This window comes from Nuphar pumila, chromosome 5 (assembly GCF_984573655.1).
Source record: "Nuphar pumila chromosome 5, dmNupPumi1.hap1.1, whole genome shotgun sequence".
NCBI classification, from domain to species: Eukaryota; Viridiplantae; Streptophyta; class Magnoliopsida; order Nymphaeales; family Nymphaeaceae; genus Nuphar; species Nuphar pumila.
The window spans coordinates 125,926,611-125,950,984 of record NC_143253.1 but is presented as its reverse complement, the minus strand read 5'-3'; the positions used below and the strand labels follow the sequence as shown (position 1 = coordinate 125,950,984).

Here is a 24,374-nt window from a genome sequence, read left to right as displayed (position 1 = left end):
GCTAATTAACTTTTGGAGAAGTATCAACAAAAGTTTAGTTATTAAAAGACAATGTTCAAATAATCATCTCCTACAATGCAACCATACTCTCTCTCTCTCTCTCAAGATAGAGCCATTAGTCATATTCATCATCATGATGATGTCTTGTCCCTTCTAATGGCCAGCTCTCTTTGGTATAGACATGTCTGATAGAATTATATGAGTATTCAATCATGTTTAGATGAGCACGTAGGTGATCATTATTAGAAAATAAATCATAGGGTTAACCTCCAGATTTAGCATGCCACATGCTAATGCTTGCCCAAAATTGGGAACCACATGGATTGATTATGGCTTATTACAAATTTACAGAAGATTTTAGCCCAACTATTACGGGTGGAATGAGACTTTGAAGTCACAAGAACAGACTTGTGATGTTGCTGTTGGTGAGAATGTGACTGAGTGCCCACTAGGGATCTAAGAACTCTCTAGGTATGAAAATGGACGTCAACAGACATCAAGATTTTTAAGATTTGACGTTAAACACGAATGACAAGAATGAAAGAATATCTGGAATTTCCAGCGACCAGGGGTTTGTTCTATCTCACCAAATTTAGGAACTTTCTAGATATTCACTCTTCCTAAATTCAGGATTTGGTGGATATTGGACACTGAAACACAGAATAAGCGGCACAAGAAAACTGGTGTCCAGATTTCAACTCCAATCTGAGCTTAGATGGATTCAAGTCAAACAGCTATTTCTATCCTATCTTCAATCATCATATTGCAGAAACTATTGCGTCAACTTGTTAGAAGGTGAACTTTGATGACAACTCCTTTATTTTCATGGTTCAGGGGTGCGCCCACGGAGTCTTACACTACCAGTCCAGGACGGTGACCGTAAGTATGACAGGCAGCATAACTATGTCTCCGATCTTGAGGGTGGTTTCTCCGTGTCATAAATAAAAAAGGTGAGTATCGATCAACTTCCAAGGTATGATGCAGTTCACATGAAACCTGACCAAGTTCATGAGCTCCAACAGTGAAACCAGAATCACAAATCTTATTCTCGGGAAAAATCTCACAAATTTTTTGAAGTTTTTGGGTTTTCTAGGGAATATCCCAGGAACTTATAGTATGTGTATTAAAATGTAAAATATATAAAAACATATTAACATAAATGAAAATATAAACGATATAAAACATCTTAAAAAAATGTTTTTATTGCATTAATATCATGATAAAGACACAATATTTTCAAAATAGGTGATATTAAAAAATATCGTGTTTTTTCAGTATTAAACCAACCTTTGAAAATATTATGATCCATTCAGGATGTTTTAAAAAATGTTGGCGATATGTGTGACTACAGCTGAACCCTATGAAGATTAATCAACAATGTAGAGTATGCACAATAATCTTTTAGAGTAATATGGGAACAAGGTAGTTCATGAACTCTATTTTTTATTTTTTATAATTGAAGGGACCCCTCCTCAGCACCGACAGCACATTGGCTGGTCTCTCGATGTTAAAACCCTTGAAGTCCCCTGATGCTGGAGTGGGAGCGAGACACTACCGGTCCATGTTAAAGCCCTTGAGGTCCATTTTCATTATTTGTTTTTTTTTTTTGTAATTATTTAGTTTGGATCTTAGTTTGTGGTCTTGTTTTGAATTTTATTTTATATTGGATCTATCTCATATTCACATTAATTCTTGAGTCTTAATTGGATCATAGTTTAGGATTGGATCTATCTTAGATCTATATTAAGATCAAGGTTTCTAGGATTGCTTTGGAGAGACAAATGAATAAATTATGAGATATTTTTAATGTTTTTCTTTTATTTTCTGTTAATTTAATATTTTTCTTTGTTTCTTAGATTTATAGTTGTGCTAGGGTACCGATTCTTGTGGAGTTTAGGAGTGATCCATCTGTCTACGCATCATCGATGAGTACCCCTAGCATTGACCTTGCCATTCAACAAGGAATGCCATCAGTAGGCTTAGGTCATCTGATGTGAAGGATGCAGATATGTAACACGCATGGAAAAAGCAAACACCAGCTTTCTACCGAGGTAGTTATTGATCCAGTCCTTTTTCATCTTTAAGATGGACGGTCTTGATGCATTGCCATTCAAACTTCAATTTGAATGGAAGTTGGATCTTTGAGTGGCTTCTTGATGGTGCCATCTATGTCACAAAGACACGAGGACACGTGATGAGGATTGGATTTGTAAGTTAGAATTTTTTTTAGAAAATAGGACACATGGATACATTTTTTTTAATTTTTTAATGAATAAAAAACTTTTTTTGACGTTTTAATTAAAATGTATTTTTATTAAATCATAAATTTAAAACATTAAAAATAATAAAATAATAAAAATATAATATTTGTATGTGTCCACGTGTCTGCTTATGTCACCAGAGACACGCTGCCAAAATGTCGTGTCCCTATGACATAGGGTGCCATAGAGGTATATAGATTAACAGCAATGATTTGGACAAATTGAACTAAAATATTTCTAAGGTCCCTAACCAACTGCTTCCTGCTACCTTCATGTTTATTACAGGAAAAAAAAAGAATTCTTGGTATGGGTAATACCATAGTCTAGTTCTTGGCATTTTCAAGGCTGCGAAGAAAATATCTTGATGAACTGAATTTTTTTAATTTTCTCATGAAAATATCAGAAAAATCTTGACACTTCGTAATTAAAAAATATAAAAAATGCTAATAAAGATATTAGAGAGATGATACAACATATAATAACTTAAAAAAAGTATTGAAAAGTCATGATAAATATCATTATAAAAATTGCAATATATTGGAAAGAGGCAATGTAAAAATCTCGCTATAATATGAAGCTTTTTCTTGGTATCTTGAGATTTAAGTAATCTCAGCGATGTTTGTGACACTGGATAATACTCCACCTCGTGTAGGAGATGTCGATCAAGCAAAGATTAATTCATCTCTTCCTTCCTTTTCCCAAGTTTGTCATTTGGATCGAGATAATAAGGATATGGCACTAACCATACCCAATTCAACTCATATCATGGGGATTAGAGCATCATATAAAAAGACTCCAATTACAATCTTGTAAACAAGTTCAGGATTGATCTACATAAACAAACCGAGCTTGATCAAGACACTAAACTCAAGAAAGCTCGATTAAGCTCCTTACAAATAGTATATATAAAATGTTTGCCAAAACAAAGACCAAAGATAGCGTTTCCCTAATGGGTAAGCTCAGCTCGAACTCGGCTGGTGTGCATCCCTAGTCCCTACCAAGAAGAATGAGGGGGCTCATGAGGAGTTGGGACATGCTGGGGCATCATTTGCAATCTGATCAAAGTTCATATTTCACGTGATACCCAAATCATAAACATGTAGAACCTGTGTCCTTATGTCCTATCAATTGGATATTGTTTGGATATGCTAACTGATCAATACCATCTTGCATCTCACATTTGCTAAATGAGAATTGGGCCCCACCAACCCCCCCACCTCTCTCTCTCTCTCTCTCTCTCTCTCTCTCTCTCACACACACACACACACACACACACACACACACACACAAAATGCTAGTTGATGCACAACTTGTGCTGTAGTTGAGATATGGGAGCATCGTGAACCAAAAGAACTGTGAAAACTGAAAAGCATTAGTTGCACTAGCTTTCTGCAAAGCAGTGCCTCCACAATCAACAATTCACTTTGGGGCTCACATAAGAAACCATAGACCCATGTAGTGTGTGAAGCTGAAAAAGCAGTCATCTGATGCCCATGTGATCTCCAATGCAAGTCCCATGTGACTTTCAACAGTTGGGGAGATGTAGTAGCCACACATTACGGGGTAAAAAGTAGCAATATGAGTGCTGCCATTTCCTTTAACCTCTCCCCTTAGTCTAGGTGTGTCAACGGGTCGGGTTTACCTGGACTCGACCCATACCAAACCCAAGTATGGTGATAAATAAGAAGATCCGATTAATACCTGGGTCCGGACCTGAAGGTCCTATTAATACATGGGGCCGAGTATAGTTTGTGAAATTTTATACCAGACCCGGGCCCGACCCGAGTTCTGATTAAGACCCACAATTTTTCAATGTAAAAATGATAAAAAATATATTATTTTACCAGGTATGGCCCGGGTCTGGTTCATGTAGTTTTTATTGGGTCCAGGTATGATTTCTCTTATGGTGGGTCCGATTATACCTGGATCCAGACCTGATACCATAGCCAAAAATTGGGGCCAGGTCTGGTTCCATATGGGTCCGAACCAAACCCGACCTGTCCACCTTAGTCACTCACAATGGGGTAAAAAGTAACAATATGGTTACTGCCATCTCCTTGCCCCCACAGTAATTCTTACCTTGAGAAAAACATCCCCTATTTGTCTGGCAGTATGCACTCAATCCATTTTTTGCCCTTTACAATTGTTGAAAAAGAAAAAACGAAATTTAAGTGTATCACTTGGCTCAGGCTTGACTTGAGCTTGTGGCAAGCCAACTTTGACTTGGTTCAAACTCATAATGAGGTAAGTCAGAGATCATATTGATCCAAAATGAGACAAACTCGAACAAGGCAAGCTCATTTGGCGAATTTACCAACTCTACATATACATGTTTGGTACTGTGAAAACATGATCAATTTCATGGACTCTTAACAATTTTCAGTGGTAAGAGAGATGTTGCATTTCATGAACTTGGATGTGTTTCATGTTGTATTCATGGAGCATCATCGATGTTTCTTTTTCATAGGATACAATTACTTGTTTAATAATAGTTATATGATTTTAATGAAAATAACTACATGAAAAAAATGTATCTTGCATTAATATGTGATGAAAGTATCCGTCCCTTATTGAAGTTGCAACACACAAGGCATTTTTATAAAAAGGAAAAAGAAGGCTTTGCTTAAGAAGGGTTAATTAATCACAAGCAGGTTGCGGATTAGCACAAATTTCCAATTTTCTTTTTCAAATTATTCCTTGAATAAGGTTCTGATTTTTAAGGGTTTTATTTTTTTCCAATTAGTAGGGTATGATGTTTGTTAGAATTCAGTTTTTTTATTTAGTCTATTTTTTAAATAACATGAATGTTTAATTAGAGTTTTAGGGTTTTTGTGTATTTTGTTTTTTAATTTGCATTAGGCATGTAATGAATGCCTGATTTTGATTAGAATATTATGGTTTTTTCAATTAGCATAAATCTATGAATCTTTTAAGATTTAGGGTATTAATTTGGATTTTTCAAATGACATAAATGTTTAATTAGGTTTTATTTTTTAATTTTTTTTAGTTAACATTATGTATGCTAATAGCATGAACCTTTTGATTTTATAGGTTTTATTTATTTATTTTAATCAGTATAATGTATGATGTTTGTTACGGTTTAGGTTTTTTATTTAGTTTATTTTTTAAATAACATGAATGTTTAATTAGGGTTTAAGGACTTTGTGTATTTTTTAAATTAGCATGAGGCAAGTAATGGATGTTTGATTTTAGTTAGACAATTAGGTTTTTTTTCAATTAGCATAAAATTATGCATTTTTTAGAAATTAAGGTATTGATTTAGAATTTTCTAAATGACAAATATTTAATTAAGGGTTGAAGTTTTTTTTGTGTGTTTTTTTTCTTAGGAATTATCTGATAATAGCATAAATATTTTGATTTTAGGGGTTTAATTTGCACTTTTTAGCGTAATGTATGATGCTTGATAGCTTTTTTGTTTTTTTATTTAGTTTATTTTTTTACATAACATAAATGTTCAATTAGGGTTTTAAGGTTTTTTGTATGTTTTTAATTAGCGTTAGACATGTAATGAATGCTTGGTTTTAGTTAGAATATTAGGTTTTCTTTCAATGAACGTAATTCCATGAATCTTTTAGATATTAGGGTATTGATTTGCATTTTTTCAAATGATGAAAGTGTTTAATTATAATTTTTGGGGTTTTTGTGTTATTTTTTTTAAAATATCATTAAGCATGATTCCATTAATGACTGCTTGATTTTGCAAACCCCTAAATCTTTGATTTTTGAAAGAATTTAAGTTTTTTATTTGGTTTTTAAATGATAAATATTTAATTAGGCAAATTTGTCTGTTTTTAAAATCAACATTAAACATGATTCCATGAATGCATGCTTGATTCTGGTTAGAATTTTAGGGATGTTATGTTTCTTTTTCAATAAGGTTTTGATTTGTTTTTTTCCTGTGCATTTGTGTCACCCTAGTTTAGATTCCTAGCTCCACCCCTGAATCCATAAGTATGTTTTAAACAAAACACGCACACACACACTCTCTCTCTCTCAACTTATCTTTCATGTGTTCTTATTTCTCAAATAAAAGAAGTGTCTTCATGCATGCTCCCCATAATTCAAGAGAAGATCGAGTGATGTTGAAGTGTTGCTTCTATTCAATGCCCACCGCACATCTCACTCAGGAACTATGCATCTCACTTAGAACTGTGAGACTGAGGCCCAAGCACATTTTCATTAAGTGAGATGTCTGGTGTGGATTGAATATAACCCAGGAATGGTTATGTACAATCTGACCCGAACTGCTCTTACATAATTCATGCTAAAAGCCTGACTACATCTCGAGTCTGGATCGGGTGCAATCACATGGCACAAAATTTGTGCATTAAGCACCTGATTGCCCTCCATCAGGCCTTGGCCCCCACAACTGACAGGCCTGTCCTCAAGATGGAGGGTGAGCAGATGCTTAATGCACAAATATTTCTGCAATCATATTGCACCTGATCTTTTCACCTACATCTCTGCCCAAATCTGCTCCCAACATATCAAAACCATGCTGATTACTTAAAACGTTGATAAAAGATGCTTTCCTTTCTTGGCAGAGAGAATTACTTGTTTAAACATTAATGGCTTCTAACTCTAACTCAGCAGCACAGTTAGCAATACATGAGAACAATTTTTAAAATAATGTCTACATGATTAAAAAGGCTTTACATTAAAAAAGATGGATGAAAGAGACGACACAAAAGAGTTTCCAAACAATTGACAAACATTATAATGTGTTTAATTAGTTAACTTTATAAAATGGGGAAGAGAAAACATATATATGAGATTTTTCTTTGAATTCTAGATTCAATGTGATTGAACCCAACACCCAATAAAAATTGGATCTATAATTGAGTGCTTGTGAATTTTTTTTTTTAAATATAAGTTTTCAAGTTCCAAACGGTTCTCTCAAATGAACAAGTTTTTGGCTGTTTTCTGAAAAATATGTTATTAAGGCTTTTGAATTGGTACGGGAAGGTCAGGCATTCCTGTAAGCCAGAACCAATCATAGGCATCTACTATTTTGAAAAGCTGTCTAACTATTTCCAATTGAACAAAGCAACTACGAATACATTTTTCTTGTTGAAGTACAAATGGAGAATGGTTTAAAACCCCAGCCCCATAAAGGGAGAAACAAAAAAAAAAAAGCAAGAGCAATATAATCATGGTTTTCATGTTAAAAAATGAAGTTTTATCGCTCCCTTCACCTCAGACCCAAATAATTGACTATTCTGCTCTATGAATCTCTTGCTTCTCCTACTACAGCACTTCTGGGAAAAAGGCAACCATATGCTAAGACCTGCACACTAGTATTATCTCAACCACCACCAGACTTAAGTGTGTTACTCAACCTGCGCGAAGAACCAGGTTTGTATCAAAATAACCAAAGATGAAATTTTAACACTAGTGTGCATGTGCACATGCATGCATAGACAGGCATTTGAACCCAAGTCAGACAGAGAAACATAGCTTAGAACAAACTATTATGTCGATGAACTAAAGCTGTGAATCCACAATGCTAAACATAGGTAGACTAATATAACTCAATCCAAAATAAGCATAAAACATGAAACCGAAATGCATGACTGAGCCTATATAACTCAAAGCCAAAATAAGCATAAAAACATGAAACTGAAATATGTGAGTCTATCATCCTCAAGGACCAAACTTGATCAGATCCAATCAAAGATGGCACAAGAAGGCTATTTAACTCATCAGTTGAGAACCGAAAGATCTAACAGCTGAATGTATATATGCTCTACACACCAAGGTTTGCAGGAATTACCAATCCAACCCCTCAAAGAGGCCTTCTCCTTTAATAGCTGAAGCCTTAAAGATGGCCCATTGCCGACTTTTGATTTTGTGGAGTTCTAGTGCTTCAGTAATAGCAGCATCATCAAGTGCACCAGGAAGATCCTGCACATAAGCAACGCAAACAGACACATTATAAACATACAACACTGATGAATGAGCAATCAAATCTGTCACTTCGAGAATAATCAAAAACATGTAAAGAGTATCCTGTCACAACTATAAAAATGTAAAAATCTTTTATTGATATAAACATCTTTACAAATACAAATACCAATTCACTGTGCACATCCGGGACAGTGCAAACTGGGATGTTCCTTTTTTTTTTGAGAATGGATGAGTGGAAATTTAGAAGGCATACATAGAAACACCCTGGACATGATACAACTCTAGAAACAATCATGCCTGTTGGATGCACCTCATATGTCAATCTTAAGCACCCAATTATAGTGGTGATGTAAGCTGACAGTAGGGCAAGATTGGTACAGAAAGATGGTCGAAATTCATATATATGTTAAACCGTAGATGTGTAATTATGTACTATATATATTTATGTATATACAATAATATGTATATACATATATATACGTATATATATATACATTTATTTTTTATTAATTATTATTTTTGGGACTGTTTCGGACTTAGTCAAACTAAGTTTGACTAAGCCCCCTAGCACCCAACGGCTAGAATTCTATCCGTTGGGTTCTCCCAAGAGCTAAAAATCTAGCCGTTGGGAATGGGCCCTTTTCCCTTTCTTTTTAACTTCTTCCCTCTAACTCTCCTTTATGAATGTGTATATATAGGGGTCTTCCCCTCCTTGTAATGTATGCTTTTGAGCTATGTCACATGGGTGCGGGTGTGGGTGCGACATGGGTGCGGCGCAATTTTAAAATTTTTGGACATGGGGACTCGGCTATATATATATATATATATATATATATATATATATATATATATATATATATATATATATATATATATATATCCTGTGTGCATATATGTGGATATTGTCCTCTAAAGTTTGGCACCAGCATGAGTGTTTTGCAAATTGTACTTTTGCCCTTGCAGAAAGGGGCGTCCGGGGGCTCCCCCCGGCGCGGGTCCCGTAGAGGGGCAGCGCCCCCTGGAATTTTTTTTTTCTGGGGCTTATGTTTGAGACTCATGCTATATAGGGGTGGCAATCGGGTCGGGTTGGCGGGTTGGTGTGTCAGCATACCTCAACCCGAACCCGACCCGTTTATTAAACGGGTCGGCTGTGGCAAACACGAACCCGACCCGTTTAATAAACGGGTAACCCGACACGACCCGCCAACCCATTTAATAAATGGGTTGGGTCGGGTAAATGGGTTTTCAGGTTCGCGGGTCAGGTTGGCGGGTCGGGTTGGCGGGTTGACGGATCGGGTTGGCAGGTTGGCGGGTCGGGTTGGCGGGTTGACCCACCCGCCTAACCCGTTTATTAAACGGGTCAGCCGGGTTGGCATACCCCCAACCCGAACCCGACCTGTTTAATAAACGGGTTACGCGGGTCGACCCGTTTATTAAACGGGTTGGCTTAAGCCCAACCCGAACCCGCCTAAGAGGCGGGTTGGCGGGTCGTGTCAGAAATTGCCACCCCTAATGCTATATATATTTTAAAAAATATATATAAAAAGATCAACTTTTTTTGTTTTTTACCCTAAAAATGGATAATTTTTGGACTCAGTCAACGTTGATCGAGTCCAAAAAAGGACGGACTCGGCCTCAACTCGTTGACCAAGTCTGACTCGACGTTGACCGAGTCCGAGCCGTGTCCGAAGCCGCACCCGTGTTGGGGCGTGTCGACTCGGGTGCGGCGCCTCCCTAGCCGAGTCCGTGTGACATAGCTTTTGAGCATATATATATATATATTGTTAATTATTATTTTTGGGACTGTTTTGAACTTAACCCCCCAGCCCCCAACAACTAGATTTCTATTCGTTGGACTCTCCTTACAGCTAGAAATCTAGCCATTGGGAATGGGCCTTCTTCTCTTTCTTTTTGTCTTCTTCCCTCTAACTCCCCTTTATGAATGTATATATATAGGGGTCTTCCCCTCCTTGTAATGTATGATTTTGAGCACACTCTTTCCATTGAATAAAATATATTTTTTTATATTAACTTTTTGTGTATCCCTTTTATAGAATTTGTGAGTTTATTCTTTTAAAACACTTTGTGACCTTTTGTGGGTGTTGTAAGTGTTTCTTAGAAACCACTTTTGTTATCCACTCAAGTTGAAGATTGATAGACTTATGGTTTGTGATTGAAGCCGCCTTCAATCATTACACGGTATCAGAGCTGGGAAGTAATAAAGTTCATTTGAAGACTCTTCTTCAAAGTGTTAGTGATCTTGCAAGTCTTCAAGTGATCATGTGAATCATTGGTGAAGGAGTGCTTGTGTTCCTCGTATTGCCTCTCATTTCTCCTCCTCTTCTCTCTTTGTCCTTTTCTTTCTCTTAGCCTCTCTCAGCCATTGTAAAAAATGGATGACAATGATAATGTCACCATTAAACCCATAAAACTCAATGATTTCAATTATGTAAGATGAGATTCTATTATGAAGCACCTTATTTGGGGAAAAAGATTGCGGGGATGAGTAGATGGATCTGATCCGAAACTCAAGCTAGTTCTCACTAAAGTAGAGGGTGAGAAAGAGGCACCTCTAACCAAAAAAGAGAAAGCTAAGGCTATAACCACTTATGAGACGAAGTGGAAGGAATGGATGGGACATGCCAAGATCATGTCTTGGCTTATTAGTAGTCTGGATGTAAAAAAAATGTTCAAGTCTTGCCAAATTTGAGCATGCTAACAAGGCTTAGGATTCTCTTAAGAGAATATATTCTCTTAAAGATATTGCACATATATGCAATGTGCAAGATAGAGTTCGGACTATAGTCCAAGGAGATAAAACTATTAGAGAAAACCTATCTGAACTTTGGGAAGAATTGACTCTTCTAGAACTAAAATGGCATTCTCTCGAAGATATAGAACTCTGCAAAAAATAAATAGATGCTGAGCATTTTTACCAATTCATTAACGGTTTAAGACTGAAATTTGAATCTACAAAGTCTATTATTCTCCATAGAGAAAAAGTTCCCTCTATTGAAGATACTATAAAAGAGTTGAGTATAAAAGAAAATATATTAAAAAAGCATGTGAGCAAAAGTGAAGATGACTCGGTCTTGGCCGTTTCTAGACCAAAAAACTATGTTCTTGAATATAATTCACCTCACTATATTAGACAAGAAAATGACAATGAGAAAAAGAAAATCATTTGTTATTATTGTCATGAATCGGGATACACTAAGCCCCAATGTCCTAAACTAAAAGGGACATTTGAAAAGATGGTTGCTTCGGTTGGCTCTCCATAAGAGTCAAAGGACAAGGATATTCTCACACCCCAAGAATCATCTATTGGAAGCATGTTTCTAGCTCAATTAGTTGAAGCCCTTCAACCTCTTCTTAGAGGATCATCTTCCTCAGCTGGGGCCATGGTATCATCTTATTCAGACCTAGCTAAGATTTCTCGACTTCTTGATTCTGGTGCATCTTTTCACATGACCCCAAACTATGATATTTTATCCGAATGGTATAACAACTCAAGTGTGTCAAAAGTTTTCACAGCCGATGGTACATCTCTTGAAATCAAAGGAATAAGAAGTTTTGAAAATGATCTCTCAAACTCCAAAAAAAATCTCGTTCCAAAAATTAGATACATTCCTAAATTAAATTTAAATCTTTTATCCGTGTCTCAAATATTTGATTATGATTGTAATATCTGCTTTTCTTCAAATGAATGTTTGTTGCAGGATTGCCAGTTAGGGAAGCTGATTGGACAAGGCTATAGAGAGAGAGGTCTCTACTATATAGATTTTTTGGAGATACCGAAAGATGTTTTTTGTTGTAATGTCCAAAAAATGGATTTAAACTTGTGGCATAGAAGATTAGGACATCCAAGTGTACCTAAAATCCAATAATTTTCAAGTTTGAAATTTTTTTGTAATATTAATGATTTCACTTGTGAAGACTGTGTTCTTGGAAAAAGGAAAAGATTACCATTTAAAGATAGAACTTTTGTTTCATCTAGACCATTAAAGTTAAAAAGATTACCATTAAAGATCTTGTCCACACACACCATAATAAAATGGCTCCGCTGAGAGAAAACATAGGCACATTATTAAAACTTCAAAGACTTATTACTAGCTATGTGCCTAATGTTTTTTAGGCAGAAGATGTCCTGACTGTTGTTTATCTTATAAACAGAATGCCATCTTTTTCTTTGCACAATATCTCATCGGTTGAAAAGTGTTTTAAACTCACATTTGATTATTCAAGATTACGAACTTTTGGTTGCAAATGTTTTATTTTTACCAATAAGAGTGGCAAATTTTCTCCTAGAGCTATTCCTTGCGGCTTCTTTGGTTATGTCAATAACCAAAAAGGATAAAGGTGTTATGATTTTAAAAATGAAAAATTATACATCTCTCGAAATGTAACCTTCTTGGATTTTTTTTAATAAGGATCCACCGAAGGAAGTAACAAAATATGCCATAGATCTACTCAACAAGACTGGAATGAAGGATTGTAAACTAATCTCCACGCCCATGCCTGTTAATGAGAAGTTGAGGATTGCTGAAGGTCAACCCATTCAAGATGTGACGACCTATAGGAGCATAGTGAGAGCGCTACAATACCTAAGTTTCACTCGTCCAGATATTGCTTATGCAGTCAGTCAAGTGTCACAATTTATGCATGATCCTAGAGAAAGGCATATGAAAGTTGTGAAGTGTATTCTAAGGTATATTAAGGGCACACTCAGCGATGGCTTACGATATCTCTCAAATAAATGGGATCTTTTAATTATTTTTGGCTTCACGGATGCAGATTGGGCAGGAGATCCTGATATGAGGAGGTCTGTATCAAGATATTGTGTTTTCTTGAGAAGCAATCTGATATCTTGGAGTAGCAAGAAGAAACACACTATGGCTAGATCAAGTGCAGAAGCGAAGTATCGTTCTATGGCATTCCTTGTAGTTGAAGTCACTTGGATTCGTCATAGTTTGACTACTAAGGTATATTAAGGGCACGCTCAACGATGGCTTACAATATCTCCCAAATAAATGGGATCCTTTAATTATTTTTGGCTTTACGAACGCAGATTGGGTAGGAGATCTTGATATGAGGAGGTCTGTGTCAAGATATTGTGTTTTCTTGGGAAGCAATCGGATATCTTGGAGTAGCAAGAAGAAGCAACGCACTATGGCTAGATCAAGTGCAGAAGTGGAGTATCGTTCTATAGCATCCCTTGCTGCTGAAGTCACTTGGATTCGTCATAGTTTGATTACTTTAAATAAGAAAGTTGGATGCTCCGTTATATATTGCGACAATCAGAGTGCTATTAAAATTTTGTTAAATCCTATTCATCATGGCAGAACAAAGTACATTCAACTAGATCAACATTTTATTCAAGAGAAAATTGAGGATAGAGAGATTGAAGTGAAGTACATTGATTCCAATAATCAAGTGGTTGATATTCTTACCAAGGGGCTTACAAAAGGAAGGTTCTGGTTCTTAAAAAGCAAGTTGTTCATGATCCAATCTACATATACAACTTGAGCAAGTTGTCCATGATGATAAGAAGGTTGATGTTCCAGAAATGACAAATGTCAAGATGAATATCGATGATGGAGAGTCTCTAGATGATCCAACCCCTTATTGGCAACTTATTGGAGCTTTTTTTTACTTATCTATTACGAGACTTGATATAGCACACGTTGTACACAGCTAGTCAGTTTCAGCATGCTCCCACATTTGTTTACATGGAAGTTGTTTTGCGTATTATTAGATATATTAAAAATTCTATTTTTAGAGGCCTTTTTATGTCGTCTACGTCTGCATTGAACTTACTTGCATATACTGATGTAGATTGGGGAGGAGATCCTAACAATAGACACTCAACCACGAGTTTCTGTATTTTTTTAGGTGAATCGTTAATCTTATAGAGGTGCAAAAAATGATAGACCTCTCTTTCTTTAACTAAAACTAAGTACCGGGCTATGACTACAACCACAATGAAGGTGGTTTGGCTGAGAATATTGTTGGCTGATATGGGAGTCTCTAAACTAGGAGCATCAAAGATCTGTGCAACAACAAGAGTGCTATCTATATTGCCAACAACAACACTTTTCACGAAAGAACAAAGCACACTGAGATGAACTGCCACTATGTGCGAGAGGAATACCTTCAAGGGATCATTGATCTGCCTTATATCACATCAGAGTATCAATTGGCAGAGTTCTTCACCAAACCTCTCTCTACTCCTAGATTTCACTTTCTTCTAGGCAAACTTTCAGTTATTTTACCGTAAGTTTGAGGGGTAGTGTTAAATTGTGCATGTGTAATTATGTAATATATATATTTATGTATATATAATAATATGTATATACATATATATACGTATATATGTATATTTTATTTTTTATTAATTCTTATTTTTTAGACTGTTTTGAACTTTGTCAAACTAAGTTTGACTAAGCTCCCCAGCATCCAATGGCTAGATTTTTAGCCGTTGGCCTCTCCCAATAGCTAGAAATCTAGCTGTTGAGAATCGGCCTTCTTCCATTTTTTTTGTCTTCTTCCCTCTAACTCCCCTTTACGAATGTGTACATATAGGGGTCTTCCCCTCCTTGTAATGTATGCTTTTGAGCACATTCTTTCCATTGAATAATATATATATTTTATATTGTCTTCTTGTGTATCCCCTTGGTGGGATTTGTGAGTGTGTTCTTTTAGAACACTTTGTGGGTGTTGTAAGCGTGTTCCTTAGAGAACACATGTTATCCACTCAAGTTGAAGATTGGTGGACTTTTGGTTAGTGATCGAAGCCTCCTTAAATCATTACAATATATAGTACATGATTTTAGAAAATAATGGTAAAATGACTCATAACCTTAGCCAAAATGAATTTTGGCCTGGACAGACATGAGATAATGTAAAATAGCATATTTTAAATGCAACCAACAGGATTTTTCTTAGTGGTCGAGTTAATAACCACACATCGGAGTAAGGCATTCCAAGAATGTGCTATGTTTTCATTTCCTTCCTTTTTCCCAAGTTGTGGGTGGCGTGAGGATTAAGAAGAGCCCCCAGTGGGATCCAAACTAGAGACCTTGGTTTCACGCACATGCACATGCATGCACAAACTCTCAGATATAATACATACATATATATAAGTATAGAGAGAGAAAGAGATGGCAAAGCCTATTTTAGAAGCCCCCAAGAATCTGACACCTCTAAGGAATAACCAAAGGTCTCATTAGCCCGAGAAGACCCCATCCAACCCACATGGCCTGCTTGACGAACGTCAGCGACAGAGACATCATGCTCAACGTGATGCAGCAGGACCAAGCTAAAAACCAAATTTGTCATAATGCTTTTGTTTTTCTTTAATTACTATAGAGGCTGAAACTAGCAGGAGTCAAAGTTGAGAGATGTGGCATATGAGACCATTATTATCACACTTGGTAATGTTATACTTTTTGCAACTATGGAGACATTTTTTAACTAGCTCAAGCTTAAACTAAGCAAAGACTGTGGTCCCTCTGGCTTATCTTGTTAACTGATCAAGCTCAAGAAACCAGGTCAACCAGTTGGAAAGAACTCTTGAGCGAAGTTGAGATGGGAGTTTCTCCACTCATTTTATAGCCTTAGATGCCCCACACTAGCATCAAATACTGAAATTTAAAACTTTGTAAAGAGAAATTTCCTGCTTTGAACATTTTCTACCATCATAAAAAGGTTTACAAAGTGATGGTCATTCAGCTAATGCAATAACAGTTTTACTAAGCTGCACATGCAAACAACATTGATTATAGATACTCGACAGAACACCTTATTGCTTGATAACCAACAGTTGACATGGAAGTTGCTGCAATCACATTAAAGTTTCACTTTTAGGTCACTGATGAAGCTTCTAGACTAGATATTAATACTCACCATATGGTTCAACAATGGGATACAAGTTTCATACCGCTCACTAGTGTAAGAGCAGGTACATAATCAATAAATGAAAACTATTCCATGGATACAAGTTGGACAAAAGTTGTAAATTCATGCAGATAAATAATAAGAATTTCCCAATTAATATTTGCTCAAAGATGCAAAAAATGAGCATTTAAAGCTCTGTAACTTGAAAGGCATGGCACGCAGCAACTACATAGGGTGATACTGAACCATGAGATTGACATGCAAAACAAATCAGAAAATAATTACCCTTCAGATAATGCAGACATGAAAAGCAACATAATCATGTAAGACTCTAACCTGCTTGTTAGCAAAAATGAGAACAACTGCACCTTTTAGCTCTTCTTCCTGTCACACAAGAAAAAAAAGCCATGTCAACCTCATGATGTTGCAAAACGGTTACAAATCCATAAAGCACAGTCTTGATTAATTATCAACCTTTGTAGAAAGTGATATGAATCATGAGTATCCAATAATCATGTTACACTGACTACCCTGTTCAATTATTGGCTAAAAAGATCAATATTTTAGGTTACATTTTTCATCTTACATGTCTCAGGCATAATTTGCCAAACTTTATCCATAGCTGCCTGATTTCTAATCCAAAAGTTACATTCAAACTTCAAAGACATAATATGATAGATGACAAGTATTGCGACCTATGGCACATATACACACATGTAGTACACATATTACTTGTGCTTATTTTCTTTTAAAATTCGTCACTGATTATGATTTTCAATTTTCAAAGCTTGACCATTCATTGAAGATAGAAGGTTTGAAAGATTAGATTTATTGCACACATAAAATGTATAGCCGTGTGCCCATGTCCTAGTTTTACAAAATTCTTGTGTTGTACCAAGCATGTCCCATACCTGCATCGGCTTCTATGTGACACAACAACATAGTCTTCTCGCCTCCATTTGATAGTTTCTATCAATTTTTAAATGGATCAAATCAACAGGCATTTTGAAAATCACAAAAAGGCAGGGGCTTTGGTGTTTGGTCCCAAAGGTAATGGGTAGATTGAAGTGATATAAAAGTATCAGTCAGAAGATCATCAAATGTTCAAATTACACATTTTTACATTAAAAAAGCTATCAGTTTATCTAGTAATTTTACATGCCAAGGCTGTTTGCAAATAAGTTTGATGGTGTGTCCCAAATCCATAATCGGTAGCCAACTTTTCTTACTTTCACACAGTGTTGTAAGTATCGTACCACATCGTACGATAAGGGACGATACGTATCGTTACTTTTAGATTTTGTGATACAATACATGCTCGTATCGCGATATGAGTGTGTATCATACCCGTATCAGGTATATCCTAAGTCACACAGACTCGCTAAAAGGTCGACGCACCTGCGTCGCCCGTACCCGACATGGGTGCGGCTTCGAACACGGTCAACGAAGTGCCGAACTCGGTCAACGCATCGGGGCCGAGTCCGTCCACATTTTGGACTCGGTCAACTTTGACTGAGTCTATTGTTGTCCATTTATTAAAATTAATTTTGGACTCGGTCAACTTTGACCAAGTCTATTTTTGTCCATTTATGATTGTTATATATATATTTTTATTGTTATTATTGTTATATATATTTTGTCAACTTTGACCGGTCAACTTATTGCTTTAAAATTTACAATCTTATTATTGTTATATATATATATATATATAAAATATATATACATAGTCGTGTCTCCGTGTGCAAAATTTTTGAAATTGCTCTGCACCCGTACCCGCACCCGCACCCATGTGACATAGGGTATATCATATGATACACCCCTATATCGTGTTGTATCATACGATACAGGGTGTATCGTACGATACACCTTCGGCACACTCTTAAAAAGCTAAAAAATACTTTTTTTCATTTTAGGTTTTAAATACTTTTTTAGGGCCGACTTCTTCATTTGTCTACCACTCAAAAAAATGGGTTAAGGTAAAAAATCATTATTATGGCATAAGATGATCCGGCATGGCAATGGCGAAAATTAAAGATTTATATGAAGGTAGAAATCAGACTCTACACTCCTCCAACAAAGATGTCATAAGATGAACCGACATGGCAATGGCGCACTCAAGTAATGAGTGAAAACTAATTGAAAATCAAGTGCAACTAATGCCATAATATTTTTGTTTATACAATATGAAAGTATGAGTCTTGTGGCATGTTCTTAATTGCAAAATATTTAATATTTTACATTGTTTTTGTTAGATATGCATGCAATATTATCTATGATTCTATATTAATTCATGTTTGATGATGTCTTATGCGGCTCATAGAGACATAAATGCTTCATATGTGATTTTATGGTTGTATTTTGTGCAATTCATCATTTTTCATGTGATGATTATTATAGAATTTTTCTATTTTTTCTGATGTTTCTTGATTTTTTTGAATTTTTTTATTAAAAAATTATGATACGTTTATGATATGATACAGTGTTACTTTGGGCCTGACCGATACGGGTAACGATACGATACTTATAACCTTGCTTTCACATATCACATGTACACATGTATGTATAAAGAAAGAATGCATAAGTTACTAGTTCTGGTTGGCATGTATGTGCATACCATAGACATCAATATTGATGATATTTTGAAAATATCATAATATTATCGGTATTTCAAGGCCAGCCAATATTTTTCTGAGATTTTCAAAATATCGCCAAACCTAAAATATCGCGATATTTTCCCAAAATATTCCTGAGATTTTCAAAAAACCATCCTTTTTATATATTTTAAGTACCTTTTTTGTTTATTTTATATTTTAAAACCTTTCCTAATTGTTTCTTTATATTTTTACAGAAAAGTAATACAAAACCAAATATTTCTTATTTTTTTTATTATTCATAGCTTCCAAATTTTTTGAGAAACATCACTTTTTGAAAATATCTCTAAGAAAACCTTTGCCGAGAAATTACCTTGAACGATACAGTTGACTATGGTGCATACACATAGGAAAATAAATAAAAGATCCCAACAGCATAATAATTCTACAACATGATAATAAGTGCTACCATATTGACTACACAAAGGAGATTAAGAAAGCAAGCCCCCTTCCATGGTGTGCGTCGGTTACTGATGATATTTGTGTCATCGAATGCAATATAAGTGGTGTCTCGGCAACCAAGTAGCTTACCTAGAACACATGATCCTAACAATGCAAAATTTGCTCCAAGGGCATGGGTGAAAAACACTTGGCATTCCTTATCACGTTACACCATCAAATACCTATGTAACATAGACACACCATTTGGGGTGTCGTACCTGTGTCCACATGGCAAGACACGGGTACTGGTACCAAACTCAATGCAGGTATGCCCTGGGTTGGGTCCCGCACTAATCCAGGTGGGGTCCAACCCAGACCCGACCCAACATTTTTTTAGGGTTTTTATGGCTCCGTCCTCACCACGATACCTCCCCTCTCTGGTTTTCCCTCTCGTTCCCCCTGTTGAGAAATTGTACGGGGTAGGCTCGTAATTATTTAATAGTTTGGGTATATCGTATTTCCTCATTATAGCTAAGGGTATTTTTGTACATGTTTATCTTTTTCCTAATCTCTCTATTTAATGGAGATTAGACCTAATGGAATGAGATGACCTTTCCCAGTTAACTAGAGACATTAAACCAAGGTTGTACCTATTGTATCGTAAACCGTATCGGTCGGGCCCAAAATAAGATAAGTATTGTATTGTAAAAAATCATAAATTTGAAAAAAAAAATAAAAATTCTAAAAAAATCATAAAAATCAGAAATTTTTTTAAAAAAATTCTAAAAAATCATAGCATACAAAACAATGATGAAATGCACAAAATGCAACCATAAACTGTATGGCAATAGTTGTTGGCATTTCCATTTCACAGCACCATGTAGCTAGTAATTGTTAGTAGTTGTTGGCATTGCCATTTCAATGCTACCATGTAACTAGTAATTGTTGGCATTGCCATTTTATGGCATCCAACAAATTCTTTGACATGCATGGGGCAACATTTTGCTGTGTCTCGGCTAAACGATGCTTCAACCAAGATATACCACCTCAAAAAATTGTGTGGCAATAGTTGCACTCGATTTTCAATCATTTTTTACTCATTACACGAGTGCCCCATTGCATGCAGGATCATTTGAAGCCATCTTCCTCTAAAATAACTCAATAAAAGCAAGAAATAAGTTTGTTTTTACATTAACCTACTTCTTTGGGTGAAAAGATGGTGCAAATGTACTTTTCACGAAATCATGAAAGCCCTCTCCCCGGCGCAAAGATCGGCCCCCAAAACGGTCTCACGGCTCCTAGGGTGCATGGAAAACTCTTGTTAGACGATAGTTGTTATATATGTTCATATATATATATATATATATATATATATATATATATATATATATATACATTTCTATGTCTAGGAGTATTTTGGTCTTTTGACCATTGAAACAGGTGTTGGCCCTTAGAGGGACTTTTTGTGTCTTTTATTTTTCATTTAAATGTACATTATTGTATTGTCAAGGGCACTTTTGTGCCTTGACAATACAACATTCATATAGTTGTTGGGAGCTCCCAACGGCTAGATAGGCCTTTTTGGGAATTGAGGTCACCGCCTAAGGCCTCAAATGAAAAACAAATGTAATGCTTATATTTCACGTATTGAGGGCCTCCAATGAAACATGGCACATACTCAAGCCTCATGCTGAGGGCCTCCAATGAAAAAAAAAAATAATGGAGAAATATGGGGCTCCAATGAAATATGCCTAGGGCATCAACTTCTCTTGAGCCGCCCCTGCCCCCCCAAAGCTATTTCCTTTGGAGCTTCTCACTCCCTCTTGTATATAAATATAGGCATTGTGCCTCTCGTAAAGCAATGCATTTTTTGTGCATTTTATGTGAATAAATATATTTTTTACATTGTGTTGGCTAAGCCCCTAAGTGGCTATTGTGATTTGCCCGCTTTGAGGAGTTTGTATTAGCCTTTTGTTTGAGGTGTGTGAAGAGCCTTTGGCTTCGTTACATGGTATCAGAGACATTGCTATTTTGATCGTGGTAAAAGCGTGCTTGTGTGGACGTGAGGTTGTGGATCATATGATCGTGAACTCATGGTGCCAAAAAGAATTCCACCTTCATTCTCTTCTTCTTCTTCCTTATCTCTCTTTCTCTTCTTGTTCCTATGGAGGATGAATGAGAAATGATCACCACTGTACTCGTGAGGCTCAATGACACAAACTATGTGATGTGGGCATCCATAGTGAAGCACAAAATTTGAGAAAAGGGCATATGGGGCTTGGTGGATGGATTCGAGAAGGAACCAAAGCTTGTACTCACCAAGAATGAAAACGGCAAAGAAATTGCACTTCAAGGAGATGAGATGAATAAAGTCATTGCCGACTATGAAAAGAGGTGGAAGGAGTGGAAGATGGGTCATTCCAAAATCATGGGATGACTCATCAATAATGTTGAAATAAAAAAATATTCTAGCTTAGCAAAGTTTGTATTTACTAGTGATGCTTGAAAATATCTCTAATATATGTATTCTTTAAGAGATATAGCTCATATATGTAATCTCCAAAAAAAGAAAGAATCGCGACCCAAGGAGATATGAGCATAAGAGAATATTACAATGCTCTATCACTCCTTTGAGATGAATGAACTCTCTTGGAGCTTAAGTGATATTGTCCACCTGACAATGAACTCTGAGAAAAACAAATCAACTTGGAGCATTTTTATCATTTCATAAATAGGCTTAGGCCCAAATTTGAAGGAACCAAATTGGCCCTTCTTCATAGAGGAGTTCCTTCCATAGTAGAAACTTTAGAAGAACTAACTATAGAAGATAATAGGTTGAAGAAAACCTCCTCTAACAATGATGAGGATAAGTGCTTGTTATGTCAACACTCGGGAATCATGCAAAAGCATATACGCCTCCTCACTTTGGAAGAGGCCAAAATGACAATGGAAAGAGCTCAAGTGATTATGGGAAGAACACAAATGACAATGAAAGAAACTCTAGCGACTATGAGTACAAGAAAAGTGATAAGATAATGTGCCACTTTTGCAAAGAACCGGGTCACATCAAGTCATTTTACCCACAAAAGAGAAATGAAAAGGTGACTTCTATGGGATCAAGCGAAAAGAATGGCATAAATGAAGGTTCCAAGAGTGTCCCCTTTGTATAACTCGTGAAAATCCTTCAACCACTACTCAAAGGTCATTTTTTCTCTCTCTCCGGTGTGGCTGTATCAACATGTGTGGACCCCGGTAAGAACTCTTGGATTCTTGATTTCGGTGTCTCTTTCCACATGACTCTAAATGATTTCATACTATCCAAATGTTTGATTAACTCAAATGATTCTTATGTTTCAACTGCCGATGAAACATCTTTGAAAATTAAAAGCTTCTGTATTCTTAAAAAAAAATCTAAAAACAATAAAAAATTTTATGTCTCAAACATTAGAGTAGTACCCAAACTTAACCTGAAGCTCTTATCTATTTATCGAATTACCGACCATAGGTATGAGGTCACCTTTTTCATCTAATGATTGCTTGGTACAGGATCTCTGATTCAAGAAGCCGATTGGGCGAGGCCATAGAAGAGGAGACTTCTATTACATGGACAACTTGGAACTATCAAATCAAATTTTTTATAGTTTTGTTGAAAAGAAAAGTATTGAACATTGGCATAAGAGATTAGGACATACAAGTATGTCAAAAATGTAATTTTTTCTTTTTCTTGAAAATTGTAATGGAAAAGAGTTGACTTGTGAAGATTGCATACTTGGAAATGAAATCACCACCTTTTTAAAATAGTCATTTTGTATCTAAAAAACCTTTTGAGTTAATACATTCAGATATATGGGGATCAGCACCGGTTATGTCCAAAGGATGAGTTTCTTATTATGTAATTTTTGTAGATGACTATAGTAGGCACACATGGATCTACTTTCTTAAACTTAAATCCGAAGTATTTGAATGTTTTCAAAATTTTTATAGTTATATTAAAAAGCAATTCAAAACATCTATTAAAATATTTAGATCCAATTCCGAAGGAAAATTTTTATCAAAAGATTTTAAAAGCTTTCTTGATCAACAAGAGATTACTCATCAAAAATCTTGCCCTTACACCCCACAACAAAATGGGTTGGCCGAAAGAAAGCATCAACACATTATTGAAACCACTAGGACTCTTCTAATATCCAGCCCTTACGACGGTTTACTTAATTAATAGAATGCCTTTCACTATTCTTGAAAACACTTCTCCTATTAAAAAACTATTTAAAATACCTCATGATTATTCAAAATTAAGAATGTTTGGTTGCAAATGTTTTGTTATTTTCAATAAAAATGATAAACTTTTCGCTAAGGCTATTCCTTATGTTTTCCTAGGCTATGCCGAAAACAAAAAAAATAGATATTATGATATTGAAAATGACAAGCTTTATACCTCAAGAAATGTAACTTCTTCAAAATGAAAATGGTTTGGTAAAAATTGAGTCTAAGAAACCATGTAAGTGTGAAAGTATCTCCAACAAGATACTAATATCAAGACCTTAATATTCTTGATATTGAACCCACCACGAAAGCACAATAAGAACACTTTAGAACACTTGTGCACAAAAAGCACAACCCACAAATAACTCACAAATGCACAAAGGCATAAAATAATGGAATCAATTTATTGAGAACTTGGGCTTTGACTCAAAGCCATGAAGAAATACAAAGGGGAGAACCCCTATTTATAACATCACTAAAGGGGGCCTTGGAGGGGCTCCACCCATAGTCGTTGGAGCCCCTCCAACGGTCACAAATGTGACCGTTGGAGAGGGCCCAACGACTATGTTGGTGGGCCCCCCAAGGTACCTTTTAGGTACAAATCCAAAAAAGAAATAAAAAGAACAAAAATAAAAATAAAAATAAAAGAAACATAATTACAGTCACATCCGAAAAGTGAATGTGCGCAAAAATAGGGAAAAGACTAAACTACCCTTATGACAAAATAAATAGAAATATATATTTTATATATATATATTTGAGTAGATACATATACATATATATTAATATATGTATATGTATTACCATATATATATAAAATATATATATTACATAATATGATTAATGTACATAATTTAACACCCCCCCTCAAACTTAGGGCAGGATGACCGAGAGTTTGCTAAGAAGGAAGTTGAAGCGCGGAGCACACAAGGCTTTAGTGAAGAAGTCTGCCAACTGATACTCGGACGTGACATATGGAAGGTCAATGATTCCT

The 24,374-nt window shown here is 35.7% G+C and overlaps 1 protein-coding gene across 1 annotated transcript in view; it reads right to left on the bottom strand.

The window, feature by feature from the left end:
* Positions 1 to 7,322: 7,322 nt before the first annotated feature.
* Positions 7,323 to 24,374, bottom strand: part of LOC149838573 (ADP-ribosylation factor 1) — a 47,993-nt gene continuing 30,941 nt past the window's right edge. The window contains exons 7-9 of the mRNA XM_090006668.1: positions 16,422 to 16,469; positions 8,056 to 8,186; positions 7,323 to 7,621 (exon numbers count right to left, since the gene is read on the bottom strand). Coding sequence (XP_089862794.1) covers positions 7,588 to 7,621; positions 8,056 to 8,186; positions 16,422 to 16,469 — 213 coding nt within the window. The 3' untranslated portion in view covers positions 7,323 to 7,587. The remainder of the gene's footprint in view (positions 7,622 to 8,055; positions 8,187 to 16,421; positions 16,470 to 24,374) is intronic.